Raw genomic sequence first — 27,501 nt, 5'->3', positions numbered from 1 at the left:
TACCTCCAGAAGGACTTAAGGTTCAGAGAGGGTAAGAGGCTTGCCCAAAGACCGCAGCTACCAGGTGACAGGTCGGAATTCAAATGCAGAACAGCAAGATGCTTACTAGCAGATCATTTCAAACGAGCATGCCTGGCACGCAGTAAACACTCCGTAAGTGGTGTCGTCTGCTACCGTCGGTGTTCTCAGAAAGGCTCTGGCCCATCCCTATCTAGAATCATCACTCCATTGCAGGCTTGCCACTGGAACCAACTCTTTGCTCTGGAGTTAGGATAAATCATTGCTGGCTTCAGGCCCTTCTCCATGAAAAAACGTACCCATGGAGACAATGAATCCAGTGAATTTCCACCGTCATCACGCCGTGGTGTCAATCAGAAGGAATGTCCCACAGGAAGGCTAGGACTGGGCATTCCTCTCTACCTATCACACGATTTGATGAGCACAAGGTGCTGTGGTTTGATGTATAGAGTCTGCCTTTCTTAAAGGAGCCCTGATTGTGGACTGGAGGGGTCTGTGTGAATGACTGCCCTGAGGCCAGCCTGGCAGAGGGCAGGATGGCTATCTCTCCACTGTGGCTACAGCTGCCTTTGGAGCTTTCTCGGGAATCCCCAGTGTCTACTGATAGAACAAATGTACTTGGAATCAACCCAAATGTGCATCAGTGACAGATTGGATTAAGAAAATGTGGCACATATACACCATGGAATACTATGCAGCCATAAAAAAGGATGAGTTTGTGTCCTTTGTAGGGACATGGATGCAGCTGGAAACCATCATTCTTAGCAATCTATCACAAGAACAGAAAACCAAACACCGCATGTTCTTACTCATAGGTGGGAACTGAACAATGAGATCACTTGGACTCAGGAAGGGGAACATCACACACAGGGGCCTGTCATGGGGAGGGGGGAGGGGGGAGGGATTGCATTGGGAGTTATACCTGATGTAAATGACAAGTTGATGGGTGCAGCACACCAACATGGCACAAGTATACATATGTAACAAACCTGCACGTTATGCACATGTACCCTACAACTTAAAGTATAATAATAATAAATAAATTTTAAAAAAAAAGTCACATACTGCTCAGTTGAAATAAAATATTCAAGCTTTAAAAAAAAAAAAGAACAAATGTACACAAACACAGCAGAGCCAGCTCCTGCCGGAAACAGACTCTGAAAGCTACAGCGACCAGGCCCAGAAAAGTTCCCCCCCAGGCCAGCTCAACTCCCACCAGCAGGGGTCACACCTGAGCAGCCAGAAGGTTGAGGGGCCCTGAGAGTCTGGCCTACCAGCCAGCAAACCTTTGTATGCTGAGGGTGAGGCACACACTTAGTCAGCACGTGGAAGGGGAACTGGAGGAGAACATTCCGCTGAAAGGAGGTCCTGGTGGACTGGGGCCAACTCCCCAGGAGCAGAGGAAGCGGCCAGCACCCTGGATGGGCAGAAGCAAGACCAGGGTAAGCTACACTACAAATTGTGCCTCTGCAGGCGGCTGCCAATGCCACCTTAACGAGGTGTCTCAGACAACCAGAGGCAGCTGTTCACCAGATGGCCCTTCCCCGCTAGTGGCAGGAGGCTATGTCACTTCCCCTGGAATGCCACCCCGGTCAGATGGCCAGATGGAAGCTGAAGAAGCCCTGAGTCAGTCCTGGAACCAGAGCCCCCACAGTGGGCCATGACCCATCCCAGCTGAAAGAGTGGAGAGGGCCCTTTCCATAGCCATTTGGGTTCTGATTTTTTATTCTTTCCCTCTGGAGGAGGAGTCAAAGGACCTTCCTCAGCAAGGGAGGTGGTAGGAACGGGGGTGAATGTCACAGGCTGGGTTTGGATGCTTTTGTGGTAACTCAGAGCCTGAGCACGAGGCATATCTGGAAAAAATAGTCTTGAATAAAACATGGAAAATGAAGTCCACCTTCCAGCGTTTTTCTCATAGCTGGGAGTTGGGGCCTCTGTGGCAGCTGACTTCATTTTCCCCTTAGCATCTGAGGTCCTCACAGCAGGCAGACCCAGCTAGACTTCAGATGACTCCATCCACAGGGGAACAGGATTCAAATTGCCTCCTGATAACCTCTCAGGACATTATTTTCCCCCTTCTGGTTAATTTCTATTTCAATGTTAAGCAGAGACCTTTCTTCCCTCTCGGCTACTATCCCATTTATTAGTAGTTTAATTTAGAAAAGGACTCTTTAAAATATTCCATTGAAATAATTATCCCGGCTTGGGAGAGGAGCCCCAGCCACAGTGGGTGGTTTGTGTTGCTCTGAGGCCATGAGGCTGGCACTGGCTCCCTGGTGAGTGATGGGGACACACCCTGTGGTCCGGGGCTAGAGAACAAGGGCTGGAGCACAGTGCCCTGCACCTAGCTCTTTGTTGGGTCAGAGCCCAGGTGGGCTGTGTGTGGGGGGAACAAGATGGGTATACCCACAGAGAGGGGGCTGAGGTGGGAGAGGGCGAGCATGGGGGCTGACCCCAGGCAGGACCGAGACCTGAGCTTACAGGTGCAGGACAATCCCCAGGATGTCTTGCTGCCCTCTGTCTCCAAAAGAGGTGGAAATCCTCACCTGTGCTTAGCATTCCCCTACCTCTGCGGCAAGGAATCCTGCTCCCTGAGGGTGACCACTTGGTCCCCGGCCCTGACTCTGCCCCAGGACAAAGTACAGAAAGGTCTGTTGAGAGTCAGCAGGTGAGGTCGGAAGAGGTAGGCTTTGAGGCAGACAGAATGAATCCAATTCAGATCCCCCACTCACTGGCTAGGTGACCATGGGCAAGTGAGTTAATTTCTTTATGACCTACTTTCTTCCTCTGAAAGCTGGAGATAATGATAGCTACCTGGAGGTATTTTCTAAGGAGAGTGTATGTGTGCAGGAAGAATAGCCAGGGAGGGGCCTGTCAAGTAAGTGCTCAGTAAAAGTCCTTTTCTGCTTCCCTTTCCATGTGAGTAGGGCCAAGGGAGAGGGCCCAGAGCTCAGCCTCGCATCATTGGCTGCCAGCCCTATTGGTACCTAATGCTCTTTCTGAGTCTCCTACTTGAAGGGACATGATGCACAGGGAGACAGAGCCCCAAACCTGGGACAAGGCCAGCCTGAACAGAAGCTGGACAGACGCTGGGTATCCACTGGGCACAGACCCTGGAGGCCACGTAGGAAAGCACCCACAAGCACCTACATTTGCATAGTGTTCTATAAACCTCAAAGCATCTTTGCCTATGTTTCAGCATTTGCCTAATATCACTCTTTGAGGTAGATAGAGCAGGTATGCCTTTTATCTTTCTCGTTTTACAGATGAGAAACCCAAGGTTTCAGCAGTTTCTATAACTTGCTGAAGGTCACAGAGCTAGTGAGATGCAGAGTTGGGGTTCAAACCCACTTCTTCCGGCCTCTAGTCCAGTACCCTTTTCACCACACCCTGTTAACAAGCATCTTTCCACTGAAGCTGCTTCTGAGGCTGAGGAGGAGATAAGATTCCGTTCAAGGTTAACCACAGCCTCTGAGTTGGAAGGACTGGGGTGGGGGCTGACCTCTCTGGACTGGCTTGTTGATTTAGTGCTAGCTTGACCCCTTCAATTAGCTGCTGGACAGAGCCAGGCCCAGGAGAGACGAACGGCAGGGCTTAATGGAAATGGGGATGCTGGTGATGATATGAACAATCTGAATTATGGTCTCAATTTGCACAGAGCCTGATGGACTTGCAATAATTCCAAACCAGGTCAAGTGTCTGCGTCTTCTCTTTTGCTGATCTCACACAAGGTATCTCCATTTGTCAGGCTCCAACTCCCTCTCTCCCAGAAGCTGCCCGTCCCCTCTTCCCTGCTGCTTTTGCAAAGTTTTCTGAGTTCTGTCTGCAGTACTCTGACCTGAGGCCACCTCTAGAGCTGGGCCCAGAGCGACGGAAGCTGCTACTAGCATGGCACGGTCCTGGGAGCTTTGAGGACACCCACAGAGACAGACGGTGCACACGAGGTGAGAAAAGGGTCAGCTCTCCATCATCTCGAGGCCTCATGCTATGGTCATTTTGTTTGTTTTGAGATAGAGTTTCACTCTTGTTGCCCAGGCTGGAGTGCAATGGCGCGATCTCGGCTCACTGCTACCTCCGCCTCCCGGGTTCAAGTGATTCTTCCGCCTCAGCCTCCCAAGTGGCCGGGATTACAGGCACCTGCCACCATGCCCAGCTAATTTTTTGTATTTTTAGTAGAAACGGGGTTTCAACATGTTGGCCAGGCTGATCTCAAACTCCTGACCTCAGGTAATCCACCCACCTCGGCCTCCCAAAGTGCTGGGATTACAGGTGTGAGCCACTGTGCCTGGCCTTGTGATCATTTTTAAGACAAGGGGATGGCATAATTTGGTGTCTTAGGGGATCATCTTGTGTAGGTGTAAAATGGCTACAATTAATGGATGCAGAGATACAGTTGCACGTAGTCCTCCTAGTACCAGGAACTAGGATAGCAAAGGCCTGAAGCAGATGCCAGACCCTCCTCCAGGCCAAACCAGGGATAAATGACCCATTCCACAGCTCATGAGCACTCTTAGACCTGGGCACTGACACCAGCTACACTGTGTGGCACCCTGGGCAAGCCTGTTCACGGTTCTACTCCTTCCTTCTTAACCCTTGGTATGAATTAATCTATATAGATTGCTAGATAATCCACAATTGTTGGATGAGCATCAGCTATACACTTGGCTCTGGGATGGGTGCTGTGGGATAAAGAAGACTTTTTAAAAATAACTATTATTAGTATCATTTATTGAACACTTATTATATGCCAGGTATTGTGCTAGATACATTACATACATTACCTCTTCCTTTCTCATTTTTTTTTTTTTTACCTTAAAAGGTAAGGTCTATTATCATCTCCATTTTATAAAGAAACAGAGGCCCAGAGAAGTTAAGTAACTTGCTAACGATGACATAACTGATAAGAGGAAGAGACGCAATTTGCACTCAAATTTGTCTTGGTCTCAAAATACGCTCCTGACCACTAAGCAAAGATACCATCCCAACCTTAAGGAGCCTAAAATCTAATAGGAATGAAAAAACATAGTGCACAAGGAACACAAGGATAATGAAGCAAAACAGCAAAGAAGATGCTACTCTGTGCTGTGCAGATGAGAGATGCTTGGCCTTGAGAGCAAAGAGAGAGCGTCATGGGTCAAATTAATGAAGAAACTTTTGAGTAAGCCTTGGAGCATGGGAGGACTGAGGCGGGAAAAGAAAATGTATCTAGTGAACAGAGTAGAGCAGAGAGGCCCCAGCAGGGACTTGGGGCACGGGAGGAAGAAAGCCTAGGGAGAACACTTAGAGCCACATTAGGAAGGAAACCTTGAGTGCTTGGATAAGGAATATAAAATTGATCTCTTGGGCAATGCAGAAGAGCCTTCAGCTGAGAGAATATAGGGGCACGACTGAATCACAGCACGGGGAGCAAAGAGCTCTTGCCCCACCTGGGAGACACAACCTTCCCGGCACTCAACACCCACACTGAGCAGCCACTGCAGTAGTCTATCAGACAGAATGTGGAGACTCGTGAATAAGAGGACCCATTAACAATCCCCACCGTCTGGGTGACAGAAGGTTAAGACAGAGAAAGACAAGAGAGGAGAGAGAAGGACAGGGTGGGACTGAAAGCAGAAAGATGACATAAGCCAAGCCCTGAGGCCTGGGGAAGGCTGGGGGACACCCATGGCCATGAAGCTGTCTGAAAACCTACAGGTGAGAGGGGATCACCAGAATGCACCCTGGGGCCAAACACTCCCAAGCTGGGGAACTGGAGAAACTGCTTTGTACAGCATCATGACCCAGCTCACTCCTGAGCAGTGGGCTCCATAAGAGCCGAAAGACTCTCTTCTTGTGGAAGCTAAGATTGGTAGTAGCCAAGCCAGCTGGAGTACCTGTTCAGCTATCACAAAGGGCAAGATGGGTGGAAGTGGGAGCTAAGTTTTCACAGCTCCAGTTCCCCTCCAGCAGGGGCTGTGGGTGGCAGGGGCATGCTGAACAGCAGGTTTGGCTGGCTGCTCCAGACCATCAGCCTTGACCGACCCAAACAGGAAATATCATCCATTGGTTCTGCAGCAATGGCTGGTGAGCCCCACGTGCTATCTGTCCCACCAGACAGAACTGTGCTTTATGGAGAAAGAGCAACTGACATGTTCTCTATGGGAAAGGTACAAGTAGGAACTGGAGGTGGGGTGGGAAGAGCTCACAGGACTTAAGCTAGCCCTAGCCTAGCAGAGGTCAAGCACTATAGAAAGGCACCTTTAAATCATTCCTTGGAGGGATCTGAAAGTCATGGTTGACTTCCTGACAAAAAGAGTTTGGTGAAACTCTTAGAAATCATTGGTTCAACACTTTACAATTGACAAGGTCTTTTACTTACATTATCCCACCTAGTTGCCACTATAACCCTTTGAAGTAGACAAAAGAGATATCACTCTCCGCATTTTACAAATGAAAAAAAAAAAAAACAACAACGAATGATCAGAGAGGACTATGTCTTGCCCAAGGTTGCACAGCTCAAGAGTAGGACTGCAGGGATTCATTCCTGGGCTCCTCTCTTCATAGCCCTTTTTTCTTTATTAAACCCTGTTGCCTACTCTACAGTGACTGTTGGATTTGAAGAAAGGCAAGACCAATCCTAGAAAATAAGAACCTTAACTGGTCGCTCATCTTGCACAGAAATAGTTTGTTTAATATGTTTAGCTTCATAATGGGTTACCCTGTTATATCCCAGAAAGGAGGAGGTACACATGAACTGAGGAGAAGGTAAACTAAGATCCATTAAGTCTATTGAATGGGCTGGGTGTTATATCTTTATTTAACATTCACTATTTATTCATCCATACATTCTACAATTATATTCCTGAAAGTTAGGTACTACCCCAGGCATAGGGGCACAATGAAAACACAGAAGACATGACTCCTGTCCTCATAGAATATAAATTCTAGTAAAAATTATAGAAAACAAACAACCAAAAATACCCTTCTGCATTATGCTAATGAAACAAAGAAATAAAAGACTAAGGTAGACAATGGAAGGAAAGAGGGTATGTTCTTTAGATACTATAGTTAAAGAAGGCCTCTGTGAGAAGCTCTCATTGGAAAGAAATCATGGAAGATCATTTCAGGCTGACCATCTGGAACAGTGGGCCACACCCAGAGAACAAAGAATCTATAGAGTATTTAAATAAAGTCAGATTCACTGGAACAAACAGAATTGGGAATCCCATTCCTAAAGGGGTGAAAGTAAGGACAGATGGTATAGTATTGTGTTAGGCAGGGGAAAGAGCTGGGTTTACTCACACTGCATTAAAGGATTTTATACAGGTAGGTGGCATGATCTAACAGATATTTTAGGAAGGTCATTTGTATTGCTGTTTGGGGAATACAAGGGGTAAAGTTGAAACAGGAAGCCTAGTTAGAAGAGTATTTCAATCATTCTGTTGGAAAGTGATGGCAGTGTGGATTGGTGAAGGCAGTAGAAAATGGGAAATGAATGCAGAATCTATTTTGGAGGTATAATTGACAGAATTTGCTGTTGGATTAGAAAGGTAGGAGTTAGAGAAAGGAAAGAATCAAGAACAATTTCTAGAGTTCTAATTTAGGTAATTGGATGAGTGGCAGTGACATTTATTGAGACAGAGCAGGCAAGGCAAGAGAGGTTTTGAGTGAAGAGGTGGGAGTGAAGAGTTCTCTTTTGGACTTGTTAACTCAAGATGTCAGTGGGACATTCCGGAGGAGATGTGAAGTAGATATTTGGATATGAAAGTCTGGAGTTCAGATGATAGGGCTGGGCTGGAGAGACAAATCTGACAATTGTCAGTACCTATGTGGCATTTTAAAGTCACAGGAATGAGAATATCTAGAAAGAGAATGTAGATAAGGGAAAGGAGGTCTCATGATCTAGCCTCAAGGAAGTCCAGCGTTTAGAGGAGGAGAACCCAGCAAACAAAACTAGAAGTGGATCACGGGGTAGGAAAAGAAAACAAACACAGGAGCCAAGAAGTCACAGCATTCACAAAGAGTTTCATGTTTCAAGAAGGAAATATAAACAACAGTGTCAAATTCTGCTAAGAGGTCAAGAGGAGGACTGATTTGGCCACTGGAAAGTCATCAGTGACCTTTAGAAAAGCAGTCTCAGTAGAGTGTGGAAGCAGCCAGATGGGAACGAATTGAGTTGTAAATATGAGGTATGAGACCAAGACAAACAACTCCCTCCCCTACCCACCAAAAAAAAAAAAAAAGAAGAAGGAAAAACAAAAAGGAAACACTGGGTGAATTGCACAGGGTTGAGGGAAGGTTACTATATTCTTGATGTTTCATAAGTCAGGAGATGCTAGAACACGTTTGTATGATGCAAATGATTCAGTAGAGTGGAAGAAATTAATGACACAGTAGAGACAGGGCATAACCAAGAAACACAATCTTTAAGAATGTAGAAGGAGGCAGAACCAGAGCATCTGAGAATTGACTTTTAATAGGGAAGAAATTAATAATTTCTCCATTATAATAAGAGAGAAGGAGGAAATGGTTGCTGATGCAGGTGGATTTGTAGGATCAATAGGGAATTAGCATCCAGTAGCTTCTATTTCTTCGGAAAGGATTGAGGTCACCCATGGAGAATGAGTGCTGATAAGGGAATACGGAATTTGAAGAGGGAGGAAAAGATGTGAAATGATTATGTTGGAAAATGAAGAATAAGTCTATTAGAACACAGTAGAGTTGCTAGGCAGCTATGATTCCCCAACTGAAATGTGTCATCATGAATTAATTTCTTTTAAAAAAAACTTTGTTTTGTGGCTTTCTCCATTAGTGCTCTGCTGCTCAGAAACAGGCATGGAGAAGGAAAGTTGCACTTAGAAGCCCTACAGGAGTTTCACAAGACAAAAGTTTAATGAAAGGAGAGAAGAGCACAGGAACTGAAGGTATTTGGTAAGGAACTGTCATGAAAAACTATAGAATTTGGGCTGGACTAGGAAGTAAAGCTAAGCAGGTGCTGGTGGAAATGAGGAATGAGTGGGGTCAAACGATTAAGGATCTCCAAGAAGGCAAAGATTTGTAAAAGAGGAGGTATCGGTGCAAGGAAGGTAGAACAATTGGTAGGTTGGAAAATAATGTGTTTGAAATTGAGATTTGCAAAGTGGTATAGTTTCTATTGCCTGCAAGGCAGAGTATGGTCATAGGAATGAGGAGGACCACAGAAAAAAAAACAGAAAAAAAGCATGGCTGGACTTAAGAAGATCAAGAAGAGGGGCCCAGGTGTTGAATGGCTCATCCCTCTGCTTAGCTTATGCTCTGTTAGAGGCAAGTGGAAGATGTGTACATACCTTCACATGAATCCGCCATCTTTCCAAGATGTAAATGCCTCACTTGAGATAAGAAGCGTCCATATGACCTGTTTCAGCATTACTCAAACTTGTTCTTTATGGCTGAACAACTCTCAGGCATGGTACTCTTTATGGAGCATCATGAAATATGGACATATTAAACTTAAAATAGCTCAACATAAAATTTTTTTACAATATCAGACACCATTTAAAACTAGATTTTAGCTTCCATAAGTGGCGTATCTGGTATCAAAGGCTTAAGAGAATGAATTAAAGTAGAGAAATTCTATCCACTCACTTACTGTTTTCCGAGTACTAGGAAAAAGACAGCCATCCCCTGTCTCTTATTCTTCCCTTGAGAATGATGTATACCTGATGCTCTGCCTAAATGGGTCTCCAGGGCTCTGAGAGGAAGGGGAGGGACTCCTGGCCTAGGAAAGGGGGAACTGAGGGGCTCCACACCCAGAGACCTGGAAATAAATGGAGCTAGAGCTTCTTGCTCTTGGCGCTCTAGGAAGTGAATCAAAGGAGGGGTTCTGAACAACAAGCCAGCCCCATCAACACTTCTAGATAGATCACATGAGAACTTCAGGTAATTGCCTCATCTTACCTGGCACATGTTTGCTAATTTTATTACACAGCTTCTTTCTTTCTGTTAACTAGTGGTTTTAAAATATCTTAAAGTAGATCGAGACTATCCTGGCCAACATGGTGAAACCCTGTCTCTACTAAAAATACAAAAATTAGCTGGGTGTGGTGGTGCATGCCTGTAGTCCCAGCTACTCAGGAGGCTGAGGCAGAAGAATCACTTGAACCAGGGAGTCAGAGGCTGCAGTGAGCTGAGATCACACCACTGCACTCCAGCCTGGGGACAGAGCGAGACTCTGTCTCATATATATATATATATATATATATAAAGATATATATTTATTATAATATATATAATATATATAATATTTATTATTATAAGATACATAATATAGTTATTATAATATATAATATATTATTATAATATATGATATCTTACTATATATATCTAATCTTATCTAATCTTAAGATTGTAAAATCTTATCTTACAATAAGATATCTAATAAGATATATATATGTTATAATTATAAGATATACATTATTATATATATTATATATCTTATTAGATATTATAAGATATATATAATATCTTAAAGTGAGAAACATTTATATACTTCAGAAACAGTAAGGAAACAGGGAGCCAGAAAGACCACATCCTCCTGAGATCATCTTAGAGGGTACTACTGGGTGGAGGATGACTTCAGTGGACTCATGTCAATCATGTACAGTCTCTTGGTCCTCTCCAATGGTTTATCTGAGCTGAACACTCTGAAACGTGAAGACATGAAGCAATTGAAAAAGAAGTCCATTTATGGCATGGATGGACCAAAAAGTAAGATGGAAAAGGCACCAGTCTCCCAGGCTCTACTGTCTATTCTGGGCCCCCGAGTTAAAAAAAAAAAAAAGAAAGACTCACACTGACCTGATGTAAGAGGCTGATGAGGACCAGAGAAGCACTGGATCCCACATCCTCATTCTGACAAGGTTGGACAAGCCTAACACCAGATGAGTCTAGCCACCCAAGCACCTGACCTGGGTCTGGGCCTTTTCTATGCCCCTTCCTCAAACTCCAACTATTATTTTACTTCTTGGGATGCTCAGTAGACCAAAACATTCATATGTTGGGTCACATGATCCACAGAACATTGTTTTGAGCTCACGGTACATGTGGAGCCATTACTTGAACCCTGAACAATGGAAAGGCCTTCACTTCTGTCTTTTCCCAAGGGGGAAAAGATGTCTACAGAAAAGATCTCCATGCACAGAATGCACAAAGTGAAACATCTTCACTTTGCTCATCTTAACTGCCAAGGTAAGATAATCACAACAATAATTAGATTTTTTTAAATATCCTCTACTCAGAGAAGGAAATCCCCAAGATGTAAAATCAGCTGTGGCAGCTATTGAAAAGGGACAAAAAGCAAGCTACCTCCCAGGAGTCTTTGAGACAAAAGGAAAGTCATCTGAAAGGGTGCTTCACCAGCAGGAGGCTTCTTGGCAATAATGGTGATGATAACTTGTGGAATGTATATACCTGAGACTTGGGAAAGTAGCAGGTAGCAAATCTAAAAAGAAACGTCTTCCTCAACCCTCACAAAAAGAAGATATTACCATTTGATGATTCTCATTGTCTAAATGCTCCTTAGGGGAGACAAGGGAATTAAATGTCTAAAACTTGAAAAAAGGGTTAGAAATCTAGAAAAAGCTTGGACAGTGATGAGAGTTGGAATAAATGGGGAAGGGCCCTTTGTCCCCCCTAGTGGATCAGAGCTCACTGCTATCATGAGAAAGAAAGAGAAGATCATCTTCCTTGTAACTTTACTTATGGGTTTCCGGCTTCTTGTCTTAAACTTTGTCTGAAATCCTTCTCTGTAGCATTTCCAGTATTCCAGTACAGGCACCTTTAAAGATGCCACTGATTTTACCATAAGATGAGAGTATTACAGTCATGTCCAGGTTGTATGGGTTTAGTTATATCTGCCTCACTTTCTGCTCAGGCCTCTGGTTTGGGCTTTAAATTGATGGACACTGGGACTCATACACATTGTGAGAGTATAAATCAGCACAGGTTTTTAGACGGTACCTTGCCAGTAAGTATTTTTGAAAAAAACCTCTACGTGAGTGCATTCGCTTGGACCCAGCAAGTCCTGCTCTAGGAATTCATCCTAGGGAAGCAATTAGACACGTGCCAAAAGATTACACAGCTAGGATGTTTGGCTCAGCAGTGTTTATAATCATGAAAACTTGGAAACAGATTCCATGTCCAGCAATAGGAAGTTGGTCAAATAGTGTGACACAGTCAAAATGTGAACCCCTAAAAATAATGATGTAGAGAAGTATTTACTTAAACTTAGACATTGATTCGCAATGTATTTTAAATGGAAAAAGAAGACCACAAATATTATTCAAAACCATACTGTTTTTGTAAAATCTACATATATCAATCAAAAAGATAAACGCTAAGGTATGTATTCGTGGAATGGTGAGTTATTAATGTTTTGAAGGAAATCAAAATATTTCTCTCTAAAATGCTGAAGACTGTTGAGCCAAAAAAGGTTGAAATGCAGGGCACGCTTTGCTCCTCCTCCCTGCCTTCCCCACCCACAAGTAGGCCCCTTCCCTACATTTGCTTATCAGCTCAGAAGCAGATCTCAGAGACAGCAGCTGCCAGAGGATCTGTGAGCTGACTTTACTCTTACCGTAAATCTACCTTCCCACATTTTCGTGCCTTTTGGAAGCCTGAAGATACTCTCCTCTTTGTCTTGTCATTGAATAGAATTTATGGCTCTTTGTTAAAACACTATTTAAGCAAGGCCTCTAAAGCCACTGCCTTGAGAGAGAAAAAGAGTTTTGAACTGAGGCCTCTTCTGTGTGATGAGTATAGTACATGTTAATAAACTTCTGCTTGTTTTTCTTTTGTTAGTCTGACTTTTGTTTTCAGGAGAGTATCTCAACTTAGAACCAAAAGAAATAAAGAAAAGAAATTATTTTTTCTCCCCTACAGTTTATAGTTTCTGTTTCCTGCTTTATCTGTATTTTCTAATTTTTTATAGTGAACAAGTATTGCTTTTGTAGTAAAGAAGTCATCTTAATTAGACTGTCCTTAAAAAATTAAAAATACATTTCTAAAGCAAAATGTATCCCTTCCTCCCTCTCATTGCCATTTTCCCTTGTAGAAGCAAGGAAACTTGGATAACTTCTGTGACACTATGCATGTGATAAGGACAGGAGGCAGAGAAATTCTAGGCAGAAAAGGGCAGGTCCCCAACAAAACCCCACCCTCAAGCCTGAAACCACAGCCCAAAGTGAGAACTGACATCCCTGTTTTCCTGCTCGAATGTTGCCTTTTCCTAAACCCATGGCCCACCACTCCCCACTGCCCCCGTCATCCTGTGCCTATAAAAACCTCAGACTCAGCTGGAAGAGAGGAGAAGCAGCTGGACACCTGGGACTATGGCTGGACACTGGGGACTATGGCTGGACATTAGAGAGAAGCTGCTTGACTGCAGCGGGACAGCTTGATGGTGTAACAGTGGAGAAGAATCTGGCTGAAGATGGCTGGAGTTCAGGAGAAGATTTCCTTCCTGCCCCACCCCCTTTTCAGCTCCCCTTCCAGCTGAGAGCCACTTTTATCAGCAATAAAATCCCCCACATTTATCATCCTTCAATTCGTTTGTGCAACCTCATTTTTCCCGGACATTGGAAGAGCTCAGAAGCCAAGTGTGCAAATACAAAAGGGCCAACTGAGTTGTTAACACTTAAGCTGTCCGTGGATGGCAGAGCTAAAGGAGCACTGTAACATGCCCTCTGGGGATTTAGGGGTCATGAACACCCCACTAGATGTTGCTGCTGGGCCCGCACAGAGTTTGGTCCTGCCAGTGCCCAAAAACACTCTCCCAAGCTCCTGCACCTGCTCATCTGCATGCTCCCTCCCACGAGGGGGGGAACACAGCAGGTCTGAGTGAGTGGAGCTCACCCCCACCGGTGCGGAAGTGGCCAGCTGGTTCCAGTGCTCGTGCACTCCAGTTCCCACCTTGTACACTCATCCACTCCCTCCCACGAGGAGTTGAATGCTGCAGGCTAAGTACACAAGGTACCCCTGTCACGAGTCTTGCAAAGGGGTCAGGGAAATATCCTGCATCACCTGTACACATAAGTGAAAAAATTTTTTTTATTTTTCAAAACCATATTAAACTAAACCTTAAATCAGAGATTCAGGAAGGGCTAGTTATTGTGGAAGGAAATGTATCCTGGGGTCCTTTTCAACTGCCTCTGGCAAGCAGGGCTGGTACCAGGCTGAAGTGAGCAAGGCACTTGACTTAGGCACAAAATGTAAGAGGGTGCCAAATACTCAGTAATCAAGACAAAGAATATGTTAATACCATATTTTAAGAGTCAAAATCAATGCAAGTACTTCATGAAGAACAAAATCAAGACAGGACCAGATTACTGTAATTTATTTTCCCTTTCACCTCAGGCTTCAATGTGGCTCCATATGGCACCATCACTGTCAGTGGCAAGAAATCAAGTGATAAGAAGAGAGAATATTGGAGGTGGGGCAGGGGGAGAAAGGGATCTGACCTACACTGACTCTTCACTCTGTGTCAGGACTGTGGTTGACACTTTCTAAACATTATTGAAAGAAGGTGGAACCCATCTATCCCATTCATGATGGTTCCCTCTGGATGGAGGAAGCTCTCCAGAGTAACACTCTGACCTTCTTTCCTCCATCCCTGACCCCTCCACAAGGAAATGGAGTCAGTTACCTGACTGGTGGATTTGGGAGAGGAACTGTGCATATACAGCCCTGCCCCTTCCTCCCTCTTCCTAGTGGGATGTTTCTGCCTATAGAAATATTCAGGAGCCACCTTGAGTCAACAATGATCTCACTTTCTTGGGGAATTGGCTCCCTTTGTCTAGAGGGAAGGCCCCTTGCAGCCATGTTCATACTGTATACTTGACCTTCTGGCCATAGCACATTAGACCAGGGTGGACACCTGACCAATCTGGGCCAACTAGAGTGTCTCTTTATGGACTCTGGAATTCTGATCTAAAGAGAGCTAATTTGTTGTGTGTGGAATTAGGCCAAAGAGAGATGCAGTTCAGTCTGTGGCTGGCTAAGCTTTTAACAATGAATCTAGGAGCTGGGAGATAGCCACCTTTCACTCACTATGGGGCGGGAAGTGGTCACTGATAAGATGGTCTGCAACAAAGCAGACATGAAGATGGAGACAAGAAACAGTGACAGGGTCCCTGTGATTCCCAGGTCCTGATTCCAGACCCTTCAGAAGCCGTGTTCTGGCCATTGGCCTCCGTGAGATGCTCCTGTGTACCTAAAATAACAGTCCTTTTCCAAGCATAAGCTGACTCAAATTGGTGTCTGTTATTTGTACCTGAAGATTCCTGACCACTACAATCATCTGTGTTAATATCATTGTTATTTTTCTCGCCCACAGTCATTTCATGCAAGATCCCCCAGACTCTAATTAGTCTGCTCGATTGCTCTCCTGTGCTCTTTGATTACACTCCAGAGTTTTTCATCCTTTGGATGACTTAATTCCTCCCCCTACTGCTGACTCTTGTGGGTGCAACTGGCTGGGACCGGCATCACGAACAGTAAAATAATTTTTCAAGACAATTGTGGGTAAAGAAAGGCAGATTTATTTGAGAAAGTACAAAGATAACGTTGTAAGAAAGCAGTGGGCAGCACAGCAGAGAAGGGACTGTCTGCCAAGAGGCCGTAGCTGGAGGGAAATTTTATAGGGTCATGCTGGAGGGTCTACATGCAGACAGTCATGCTGCTGGGGCTACATACTGAGCAAAGTATTTGGGAACAGGATGTGGGGCTAGCAGGTTGTTTGTGATTAACAGTCTCTCAGAACAATTGTTCTTCCCTACGTGGGGCTCCTTCCTTGTTGTTGCTTACTTATCAGGACTCCACATTGATGCCACCCTATTATTCTTTTCCCTTATAAATACCACTCCCTGTGAATAAGTAGAATTGTTTTGCATCATTTACTTTCAAGATGTATTAGTCAGTGTAAGCAACACCAGCTGCTCTAAAAACCAACCCAAAATCTCAGTGGCTTAACACAATAAAAGTTTGTTTCTCACTCACACAAAGTCCAGGGTTCCTGTTCAGGCACCTGTCCTGGTAAATTCTTGTCCAAATGGTGACTCAGAGATCTGGGATTCTTCCATTGTGTGACAACTCCGTCTTCTAGGTCCCCACAGCCCTTCACTTGGCTTCTTCTACATGGCTGGGGATCAGGAAAGAGCACAGAGGATCACACAAGATGTTTTGTAACTAGACAAGTCTAGAAGTGGTGCACATCATTTGTAGTCAAAACCCATTTGCCAGAGTTCAGCCAAGAAGTTCACCTAGATGCAAGAGGAGTTGTGAAATGTAGTTTAATTGCACATCTCAGAAGGCAAGAAGAGTAGGTTCTCTACCACAGGAAAAGGAATAATGTCTAGCTCTAGAGTAAAGTAACTACTAGTTCTACGACCCTCATAAAGTCATAACCTCTCATTTTTCCTGCCCTCTAATGTTAGGAGTTATACATCAATCATTTAAAGCATATTCTTTGGAACCCGAGGTTTCAAAACAGATGTCCCAGAGGCAGTGGTATGCTGGACCCAGCTGATACTAGCTCCTAAAAGCCAGTTGCTCAATTTTTGAAAATTTTGCTCTCTTGTTCTTAATTGAAGTCATTATAAAAAATTAAATTACAGGCATATAAACTTATAATTAGATAAATTATATTAAAAACAAAGGTAATAAATATTCAGAATTTACCACTCAATTAATTTACTACATCAAATTCTTAATATCCTTGAGGTTGTTTACAGCAATTGTAGGTTTGGTGAAATAACTATATAATGGTGCATATAATTCTGAGCAGAGTCCCAACTCTACCTTCAGTCTTGCCACATAGTAGCTTAAAGCAGTGGAAATATTCACACCACGGAAATGTGAAAATGCTACAAATCAGGACTCCCAACCCCAGAGTCAGTTGTTAAACATTTACTAGCAAACCACAGCCCAAGGCCAGAGAGGGTGTGATGGGTGCGGGGGGAGTTGGGCGGGGAGAGTGAAGCCCTAAAAAGAGACAACAGAACTGTAAATGCCCCAAGGTCATGCCCCCCCACCACCCACTTCAGTCACAACAGATGTGGTTTTGGTAGTTTTATATCCTGGGCTTCCATGTGAGCTTTTGTTTAATAAGGGACTTCTCCTGCTTTAAAAGAAAAATATTTTCAAACTCTTGCATTACAAGATTTATAAGGCCCCTTCTCACCTACTCATTTTTTCCTTCACACATTTCATTTAACATTTACTGATGCTTACATTTTATGGTATAGATAGGGTAACAGCTTGTTTGAAGTCAATTATGATATTAGTGTTCTACCCTCTTCCCAAGAAAAGGGAAAGAAAGTAGAATTACCATGGATTGAGTTCTATAGTTTAGATGCTATCATTCTCATCATCATTCTCATCTTTCATGACTAGCATTTAGATACTAGTCATTCTCATCACACCCACAGAAAACGAAAACGAGGACTGAGCAAGTTCAGAGACTCGGCCAAGGTACACACAGGGAGCAAGCTGCACATCTTCCCCGTGCCTCCTCCTACACTCCTCACCAGACTTCGGACATTACTTCAGCAAATGTTTATTGAGCATTTGCCATGTGCCTGACAGTGTTCTAGGTGCTCAATGTACATGGGTGAATTCCTAAAGAGGAACAAATCCAAATCAAATCGAGGTAGGATAGGATAGGGTCTGGAAGGCAGGAAACCTAAGGATTTCCTAGAACTAAATCAAATGGAAATACTTCAGCTATGACAGGAAATATCCTCTTCATTTACATAGGGCATACACCAAGTAACCAGTGGAAACCTATAGAGGGTATTTAAACCCCCAAAAAGTCTGTAACAGGGCTCTTGAGTCCCTATGCTCAGGCCCACTCCCGCCCTGAGGAGCATACTTTCATTTTCAATAAATCTCTGCTTTTGTTGCTTCATTCTTTCCTTACTTTGTGTGTTTTGCCCAATTCTTCGTTCAAGACGCCAGGAACCTGGACACCCTCCATTGGTAATAAAATGTTATCATAGATTTGTTAGGATTAGACCAAGGAAAGCATCCTCTTTTTAGTTCTGGCTTAGCCTCAGTCAACCAAAGAGCTGTGTCTCAAGCTAATTTGATCCTCTCTTTCATTCCTTTGGAACCATACCCCCATTGATTTCCACAATGAGTGCAGAAGAAAGCAGGACAGAAGAGGATACACCAGAATGAGGCATGAACTTGTGAAAAAGTCATCATGAATAATAAAGTATGCACAGCATTTTGCTAACTCTCTGTAAAAATCGATAGTCTCCAAGTCTTCCCAGCCTGCTGAATTTTCCTAACTCCTTCCAGGCTGCAGATGTGGGCAAACTGCCATACTGTAAACCTTCTCTCTCCTCTGGGTCTCATTTTTTCTCTGACCAGAACCTAGTAAGGCCTTATCCCAACTGAGGAAGGCTAGCTGGTGACTATTGCTTGGGATTTGCTAAATCAGATGTTTTTTTAAAAAAATTACATTGAGTTCCTTTGGTCTGTGATAACATAAGAAAGCACAAATCAAAAGCTTCTATTCCCTTGTTCTAAGTAGCTGGAGCTGGGTAGCAGTTGTCAGTGTCTGCTGGGTGTGCAGAGCTGTGCAAGCCCCTGCAGAGAGAGAGAGAGAGAGAGAAAAGATCCAAATGTCATGTGAGGACTGGGTGAGGAACCCAGACTACTAGCTCCCTCTCCAGTGCTCTTTCCCAGATTGCTCATTGTTTCCGATTGCGGTTGCAACAGTTGCAGGGCTCCTGTCTGTCACACTCCTCCCAGTAGGGAAAGGCCCTGAGTGTTCTGCTGTGCATCCCCTCCGAGCCTCCAGCCAACTCCAGACGCTCCCCTAATCTTTGCTGTTTTCACCCACTTTCTTCCTTACCACCACTCACTCTGATTTGAGGACTCCTGAAAGTCAAGACAGGATACACAGGGTGTGACTCTGCCCTCCAGGTATTCCAAGTTACTTTGGTGACCGTTGTTACATCTTTAGGAGTATGAAGTTTAGTTATGAATTTACCCACACATACCTGCTCACTTTATCCCCTTGTCTTCTCCCGGGCTCTTGAGACTTAACTGAAGCTCTCTGTTCCTAGGACAGGTGACTTGGCAGAAACACACACCCTGTGAACACTTTTGAGAAAGGCAATGGACAGTAAGAGGATATTAGTCAGTGTTCTCCAGAGAAACAGACCAATGGGATATAGATAGAGAGAGAGATTTATTTTAAGGAATTAACTCACACAATTCTGGTGGCTGTAAAGTCCAAAGTTGTAGAGCTGGTTAGCAGCCTGAAGACATAGATAAAAGCTGATGTTGCAGCCTCAGCCTGAATTCCTCCAGGCAGCAGCAGTTTGGAACCTCAGGAAGGGTTTCTTTGTTGCAATCTTGAGACCAAATTGCTTCCTCTTCCAGAAGCTTCAGTCTTTGCTCTTAAGGCCTGTCTGTCAGCTGATGAGATGACACCCACCCACATTGTGGAAGATAATCTGCTTTATTCAAAGTCTGCTGATTTAAATGTTATTCACATCTGAAAACTTCCCTCATAGCAATATCTAGACTGGTGTTTGACTACACAACTGAGCCTAGTCAAGTTGACACATAAAATTGACCATTACAAAAGTGTTCTCACTTCACAGGCCCTCTGCCCTCTGGCCCTTATAGTGGAGTAAAATGTATTTCTCCACTCTAGAATTCGGAAGAAGGGATTCAGGAACACCACCCTTAATTATCATGAAATATAAAGGAGCTTTGCCATGTAATGCAAAACAGGAGGAGGAAAATTTTCACAAGAAATAAAGATGAAATTAAGTTGCTAAGGAGAATATAATTTCCCAAGTGAAGGTTGTGGAAGGAAGTTAATCCCTATTGTAGGGAGACGTGTTTAACTTAGAAGACATTAGCAGGGAAAAACAAGCCATTACTCAAAATGGACCTTCTTCTCCCAGCACCTCCACCACAACCACATTATTTCCATTCATGGGCCCAGAATTCACCCCTTCTTCCCCATCTGCCTGTGGAACCAGTAGCTACTGAGGCCAGGGTCCATCCTTCCCATACAGAGCCAGTAGAAAGCAGGCCAAAGGGAAAAGTTACTAACCTGCAATGTACACTGTGTGAACCCACTCAGAATCCCAGACTTGGCATCAAGATTATTTTAAGCTGAAGATATTTGAGATTCAACAGATATAGAAAGAAGACTTCCCAGAACTCCCCTTATCTGACTCAACAGAGATACTTCTGAGAAATGAGAACTGCCATAAATTCCCTCTTTGGGGCAAGTCTATTCCCAGGAGAGAAACCAAGAATAAATCTCCCATGAATCTCCTCTCCGGGGGAGTTGTATGGCCGTAAAGAAGACAGAAAGACCACTCACACCTGCATAAACAAACATTATCTTAAACTTTACCTCCTATTTGTTCTCCTAAAAACCCATTTGTCTTTCCTAAAGAAACCCATTTGTCCTTCCCATAGAAGCCTTTGCTCTCCCTACCCTTTCTCCTAAATTAGGTATATAAGCTCCAAATTCTAACCATCCCTTTGAGTTACACATCACTGAGTACTCATCACTGGGTGTCCATGTGTACACATTTTGTGCGTATAAATAAGCTCTTTCTTTTCTCTTGCTAATCTGTCCTCTGTCAGTTTAATTTGCCCATCCCCAGGTACAGGACATAAGAGGGTACAGAAAAAAGCTTTTCCTCCCCTACAATACCAAGACTGAAACCTACCCAAAAAAAAAAAAAAGTGCTAAATGAACATGGACTTTGCTCTTTCTTTAGGAAGAGGTAATGTCTGGGGAGAAAAATAAGTGGAAGCAGTACATCAGGGGAAGAAAGGATTAAAAGAAAATAGTGAGGAAAGGAGTAACATTGTGGTCAAGGCTGGAAATCCACCGAAGGCCCCGCAGCATCGGTGTGGAAGATTCCAGAGAGCTTGGCAGCAAGGCTTTGCTCTAAGCGTGGAAATGAGGGAGGTAGACAATTAACCAGGGTAGTAGTACCTGATTCCTGAGTAAAAATCTTCTTAAACCATCTTACTGATCCAGTGGATGTACCCTTTAGGAAAAATAGGTGAGGAAATACTTGCAACAGGCAGGAGAGAGAGGGTGCCCTCCTTCCCAGCAGAATGGCAGCTCCACTGGTCAGAGAAGCAGCAGCCTGTACCAAAGAGCTCAGCTGAAGAAATAGTAAAGCTTATTGCCCGACCTTTTCCTCCACAGAGGTAGGGGCCAGACACAGATATTGAAGGACAGAGACAAATGGAGACCATCATATGGGTTACAATCTAACTAGCCAATGGCAGTGACCAAGAGAATTTTGTATCAGTCGGATTCCAACAGAAAACACATAGCACACTCAAATTAGGACTACTTGAGGAGGCTTTAATGAAAGACTGTTTACAGAAATGTAGGCAGGGCATGGGAGGAAAGGGAAAATACATTAATCCAGAGGAATAAAGGAAAGGGCAGTGACCAGAACCCAAAAGAAATAAGCTTGCAGAGAGGGTTTCCTTGAGAGGGGCTATGGTCAAGGAAGGCCACCAGCCCAAGGCAAGTCTGCAGGAAAGAGGCCAGGGGAATAAATGCCCTGACCCTACATGCCCCTTTTCCTCCAGTTGACCACCTACACTCCTCCTTGGCTATACTTGATAGAAATCAAGAGTGCAAGGAACCATTGCTGTGATCCATCAAGTCAGCCCCAGGAAAGGGAGTAGAGCTGAGAAGGCTGGAGAGGGAATCTGGAGGAGCAAACAGAAAGTACCTGACTGGGTCACCAACATCCAGGAGAGGGTCCCTGTGTGTCAAGGATCCTGAGAGGGACAACTAATGCATAACAACAGATAATGGGTCCACACTCCTTTCTGCCTCCTCCTCATTGCAAAACCCACTACACACATGTAAATGCACCACACACACATGCACACTACACACATATATATATACACACACACACATATACATGCACACTACATGCACACACATTGCACATGTGCACAATGCATACATACATGCATCTACACACACAAGCATGCATATGTGAACACATGCACATATACACACATGCACGCTCACACACACATACCCACACTTAATCATAGTCTGCACACGTATCACTGCACACTGCTCAGGCTCCTCCAGATCAGTCAGAAATTATAGGAGATAAAACCAACAGAATTTAAACAAAGACAAGAAAGACCTGGAATGATGGGCAGACTTGTCTAATTATTGCTATTTTTAGAATCCATACTGCAAGTGGTAGAAAAGAATGGGGGTGGAGGGTGCTGACCAAAAAGATTGCTTCATTATTGGAAACAGAAGATAAGTAGGCTGAAGAGGGTGATTGGAAAGTTGAAAACAGGGAGGCAGTCCTTCCCCTCTCCCCTCCACCTCCACCTCCCCATGTCTCCCTCTCCCATTCCAGGAGCTGAGCACTAGGAGAAAGAAGGGCACATGAGACCAGATGATGGAAGCTGACCTGGCTTTCCACTCTGGCTACAGACTTTCTGGATGTGTGACATTGAATATGTTCCTCAGGGCCACCTCTAGCCTATAAAAGGTGTCTTTGTGCAAATAGAAGACACCTCTTTGCACAGATAAATAAGAGAATATTCTGGTTGGATGTAGCACCTCATAGTTCCTGATTTGGCAAATGCTGCATGGCTGAATTTCCACTCTCCCAACAGTGCATTTGTGCAGCATCCCAGCTACCCAACCACAGGCAGCAAGCAGATGTCACTTCACATCTGTAGACCCCTGCTCGTCCTCTCCATAAGTGAAGATAATATCTGCCAAAAAGGGAGATCCAACACAGGAGACAAAATGCAAGGCGAGAACCCATAATTAAAAAAAAAAAAAGAAGTAATTCAAGGTCTTAGGGTGCAGGCCATGCAGGACAAAGACTGGGAAGAGCATGGGTTCTCTGCCACTTGTGAGGGGGCAGTGAAGACCAATTTTGATTGATATCTTAGAGTAGGAAGTTGGAGGATTTAGGGATACCCAATGACTGCATTCTAGGTTATGTCATCAATATCATTTATTTCTTGACACAGAAGCTGACCAGCCTCTCAGAATTTCACAATCATTGCAGAGTGCAGGCTAGGGGCTCTGGGGCCCCAGCCCTGCCAATTTGTAATTGATGTGGGTTAACTCTATTCCCCAGTTGCCTCATCTGTAGAATCAGATAAGTGAGATACTTTTTTCACAGAGGAATTACAAAAATAAAACAGAATAATATCTGTGAAAATGTTTTGTGACTCATGTGGGATCATTTGGATTCTTCTTGTTGCTGGTTGACAAAATGCTATTTTTGATGATCCCTGGGCTTTGTTCCAGCCTCCACCTAGGGTCACTTGCCCATCTTGTTAGGAGCTTCACTATCAGCTCAGGTGTGTTTCTAATGTCTCTTCTGCACGTGATCCAGGAAAAAGAAGGCTGAGTGTTCCAGCAGAGAAGCTTCAGGTTGGACTTAAGGAAGAACTTCCAGACATTGGATAAGGTGAGTAAACAAGAAAGTGAACTTTGTACTGGGAGGGAGGGCAAGGGTCTTTCAAAATAGGAGTGAACCCCTCATCTATTGAGGACAGTGATTTATAAGTATGTTTGGATTGACCCCTGGGACACTCGGAGCCGTGGGGATAAGAGCCGTACTTATGAGCCCCTTCTAGGCTCCTTTCCAGGCTCCAGAGGTTAATGTTTCCATTTAAATGGAAATTGAGTGCAAAATTATTAGCAACTGTTCAAAAAGAACCAAATTACAAGAGGCTGTTCTTTGTACAGTACAAACAGAGCTGCTGCTGCTGTTCTGCACCTTAAATACAAAGGTGGGTCCTGCTGAAGGTGACTCCTCCACCCTCAGAGGAGCTGAACCCCTGGAAATGGTTCATTTGGAACACAGACTGGGAAGCCAGAAAGCTCCCCTCTGGCCTTGGATCCTAGTAAGCCCCAAAGGAGGGTCAGATGCAGAAGTTCCAAGAACATCTGCAGAATACAGGTCACATCGGTTCTCACCTCCCCAGCATCGCCTGGCACATAAAATCAATCCTCATTACTCACCAATTCCATATTTGCAAATTCACCTCCTCGCTTACATTTATGTATAACCCCAAAATCAATGTCCGAAGACTTTTTGCGGTCATTTGCAAGCATGCACAGAGCAGTGACAATTTTGAGAAGCCTGACGTGCACATTCCCAGCTGAGATGGAGCAAGGGGATGCTCTGCCTTCTCGTTTCAGCTCTCATACTGTAAACAAATATCCTTTTTAATTTTTGAGACAGGGTCTGGTTCTGTCATCCAGGCTAGAGTGCAGTGGTGGCACAATCATGGCTCACTGCAGCCTTGACCTCCTGAGCTAAAGCCATCCTCCCACCTCAGCATCCTGAATAACTAGGACTACAGGCATTCACCACTACACCTTGCTAATTGTTTAGTTTTTTGTAGAAACAAAGTCTCATCGTGTTGCCCAGTCTGGTCCCAAAGTCCAGGGCTCAAGCAATCCACCCACCTCAGCTCTCCAAAGTGCTGGGGTTATAGACGTGAGCCACCACACTCACCTAACAAGTATCTTTTTCATGGTCTATTTAGTACCAATTTTTTTTTTTTTTTTTTTTTGTTGATTCTACTATGTAAAATGGCCACCAAGTGTAATGCTAAGGCACTTTCTAGAATTCCTATGTGCAAGAAGGCTATGAAGTGCCTTAGGGAGAATATATGTGTGTTAGGTAAACTTCACTCAGGCGTGAGTTCTAGTGCTATTGGTCATGAGTTCAATGTTAATGAACCAACAATGTATATCAAATAAGGTGACTTTAAACAGAAACACACACAAGACAAGGTTATGTATGGATCGGTTGAGGAACATGTGACCAGAGGCTCACAGGTCTGCACTTCCCCTAGAAGCAATGGTTCATTATTGGCTAATTCAACATTAGCGGAAACATTACAGAACACAACTCCTACAAATAACAAGAATCGACTGTTGTAGGTGTTCAGTGAATGATAACTATGACTTCTTCACAGGGTTATCTCTGAGTTCGAATGTGGAGGTACTGTTTCAACCCCTTGCCAGCAAGTTTAAAGGATCTTCTCATCCAAAAAAATGCCTTCTTCTACAGCCCAATTTTTCCCATGCTCAGATCTGCACATCCCAGTATAAAGTATAAGGCCCAACAGGACCAAGAAGGGGTTATTTCTAGAAGGTTCCATGATTCATAGCCATGGTGGAGTCTTCTCATCTGAAATAACAGAGGCTTCCCAAAACCCAAAGAGTAGTCAGAGCATAAAACTTCAAGAATCCAGAGCTTTAAAAACTCAGGAAGAGTAGGGTCACCCAAATCAAAAAGGATGGGAGTTGGCAAAGTCTAGCTCTCAATGAGCCAGGAGCCAAGACCCAGCCTGGGACAGTGAGGCCAAGAACAGGCGAGGAGACCACCAACAGCAAGGGCTTGGGGAGAGGACCGAGAAACTGGCTGGTGTTGGGGCTTGCATTTATGAGCCCTTTGTGGAGGCAGTGGGAGAGGGGAAGCCCCCCAAAATGATGTAGAACAAAAGTTGGCCTTCTCAATAAATGCAATGTATTCATATAAATGCCATCAGAGAAGGTGGCCAAGGCAATTGAGTTTGGGGGACTCTCTCCAAGGTCCTAACTCGTGATTTTTATCAGTTTGTAATGGAACTCTGGTAGAATCTGGAATGACAAGCTGCCTCTCTGTTCCCTGGTTTCTATTCCTGCTTCTGCTTCCACTTCCCTCTTCCCTTCCTCCCTTTCCCTCTTTCACCTCCTTTCCCCTTCTTTTCTCTCTCCCCTTGTTTCTCTGTCTGCAGGAATTGAAATGTACAACCACGGGTCACTCAGCAGGCTGGCTGACTGGCTACCATCACCAGTCTTCTTTCCCTCCATCACAGGTCATGAGGCTGCAGTTGCCTTGTAAAAATTCTGGTGCTACCCTCCACCGTACAGGGAGATTTTCCTGGCTCCACCTTTTTCCATTTTGAAATGTTTTTTGCTTTCATGTCATTTCCCATTTCTATCCAGTGGCCTCATGTCTGGATTTACTGTCTCTTCCCAGTCCCTTTGGCTTAATGGCTCAACCGGGGGATCTGGCCTCTGATTTTTGTTTCTTTTGAGTTATGTCTTCCCAGATCACCTTCATTTCTACCCTGCCTGGATCACAGTGGAAGCATCAGGAGGGTGTGTGATGGCCTCGAGGAAGTCCAAATGCAAAGATGCTCCTCCTACTCAACCCTTGCAAGGCTGGTTGGACACACATAAAATCAGGAATTGGTGTTAGGGTGAGAAAGGTTTATCAAACTCACATTTTAAGCTCTGAGTTAATGTTGTTTTAAGCTGACTCAGTCATTAGATTCATACAGCATGGGCTGCGGCGAGGGGCAAGGGGCAAAAGAGAGAGGAAGGAAACCAAGTAAGGAGGGCTGAGAAACAGTTTGGGATTTGGAAGCTGTGGGAAGTGAGACAATTAGGGAGGAAAAGGGGGGATTTCTGAGAAGTGGTATGTGGGTGAAATGGATTCTTCTTAGCATTCTTTAAGAGATCTCAATAAAGATTTAAATTATTTGTTGATTGGCTTGCTCTTCTCCAAATGCAACTCTATATGGAAACTAAGAAACATGGAGCCACAGCTTTTTTCAGTTTATATCAAGACAGCCTAAGCTCCTCACCGTGGCTGACCAGATCTTGCAGACACACCTCTCACCATTGTTACCACTGAGAGTTCACATTCAGCTAGACTGGGCTATTTTGGATCCTTTAATAGGTCAGGTTTTTACTCCCTCTGTCTGAAACTACCTTCCTATTCCCTTGCTGCCTTTCTTAGTCAGTTCAAGCTGCTATGAGATAAGACCATAAACCAAGTGGCTTATAAACAGGAGAAAATTATTTCTCCAAGTTCTGGAGACTGGGAAGTCGATGATCAAGGTGCCAACAGGTTTGACTTCCCGGTTCATACAGGGCATGCATCTCAAGTGACCTTACCTGGTAGAAGGGGGCAAGGCAGCTCTCTGGGGCCCCTTTTATAAGGGCTCCACCCTCATGACTTGATTACTTCCCAAAAGCCCCACCTCCTAATTCCATCACATTGAGGGTTAGATCTCAACATAGGAATTTTGGGGAGACACATTCAGGCCATAATACTTCCTTTTTCCTAGCCAATTCCTACTCATAGTTTTAGCTTAAATGTCACTACCCAGCAACCCCAAATCTGGATTCTGTGGCTATCTTCTGTCTCCCATAGCACCCCAACATAATTCTTTCAGACTACATTGTAAGTGTGGACGTGTTGTCTTCTCCACCCAGTTGTAACCATTATGAAAGCAAGGGCTGTCTGTCTCACTCACCCCTGTGCTTAGCACAGTGTCTGATATAGCCTAAACGCTCAATAAATATCTGCTGAATGAATGACTCTGACACTGAAGCTTCTTCCAGCATACCAGGATGACTCCAGATGTTCTATACTTCTCCACCCCTGGTGCCAC

The 27,501-nt window shown here is 44.2% G+C and overlaps 1 protein-coding gene across 1 annotated transcript; it reads left to right on the top strand.

The window, feature by feature from the left end:
- The first annotated feature begins 1,310 nt into the window (after positions 1 to 1,310).
- LOC144334587 (uncharacterized) lies at positions 1,311 to 23,255 on the top strand. The gene is made up of 4 exons (XM_077964899.1): positions 1,311 to 1,460; positions 3,767 to 3,962; positions 8,810 to 8,921; positions 21,628 to 23,255. The coding sequence occupies exons 1-3, from the start codon at positions 1,311 to 1,313 to the stop codon at positions 8,854 to 8,856; spliced, it is 393 nt and encodes a 130-aa protein (XP_077821025.1). The 3' UTR covers positions 8,857 to 8,921; positions 21,628 to 23,255.
- Positions 23,256 to 27,501: the final 4,246 nt, after the last annotated feature.

The sequence above is a fragment of the Macaca mulatta genome, chromosome 14 (genome assembly GCF_049350105.2).
Source record: "Macaca mulatta isolate MMU2019108-1 chromosome 14, T2T-MMU8v2.0, whole genome shotgun sequence".
Classification (NCBI taxonomy): Eukaryota; Metazoa; Chordata; class Mammalia; order Primates; family Cercopithecidae; genus Macaca; species Macaca mulatta.
The sequence above is the reverse complement of the archived record's forward strand: the minus strand, read 5'-3'. Positions and strand labels throughout refer to the sequence as shown.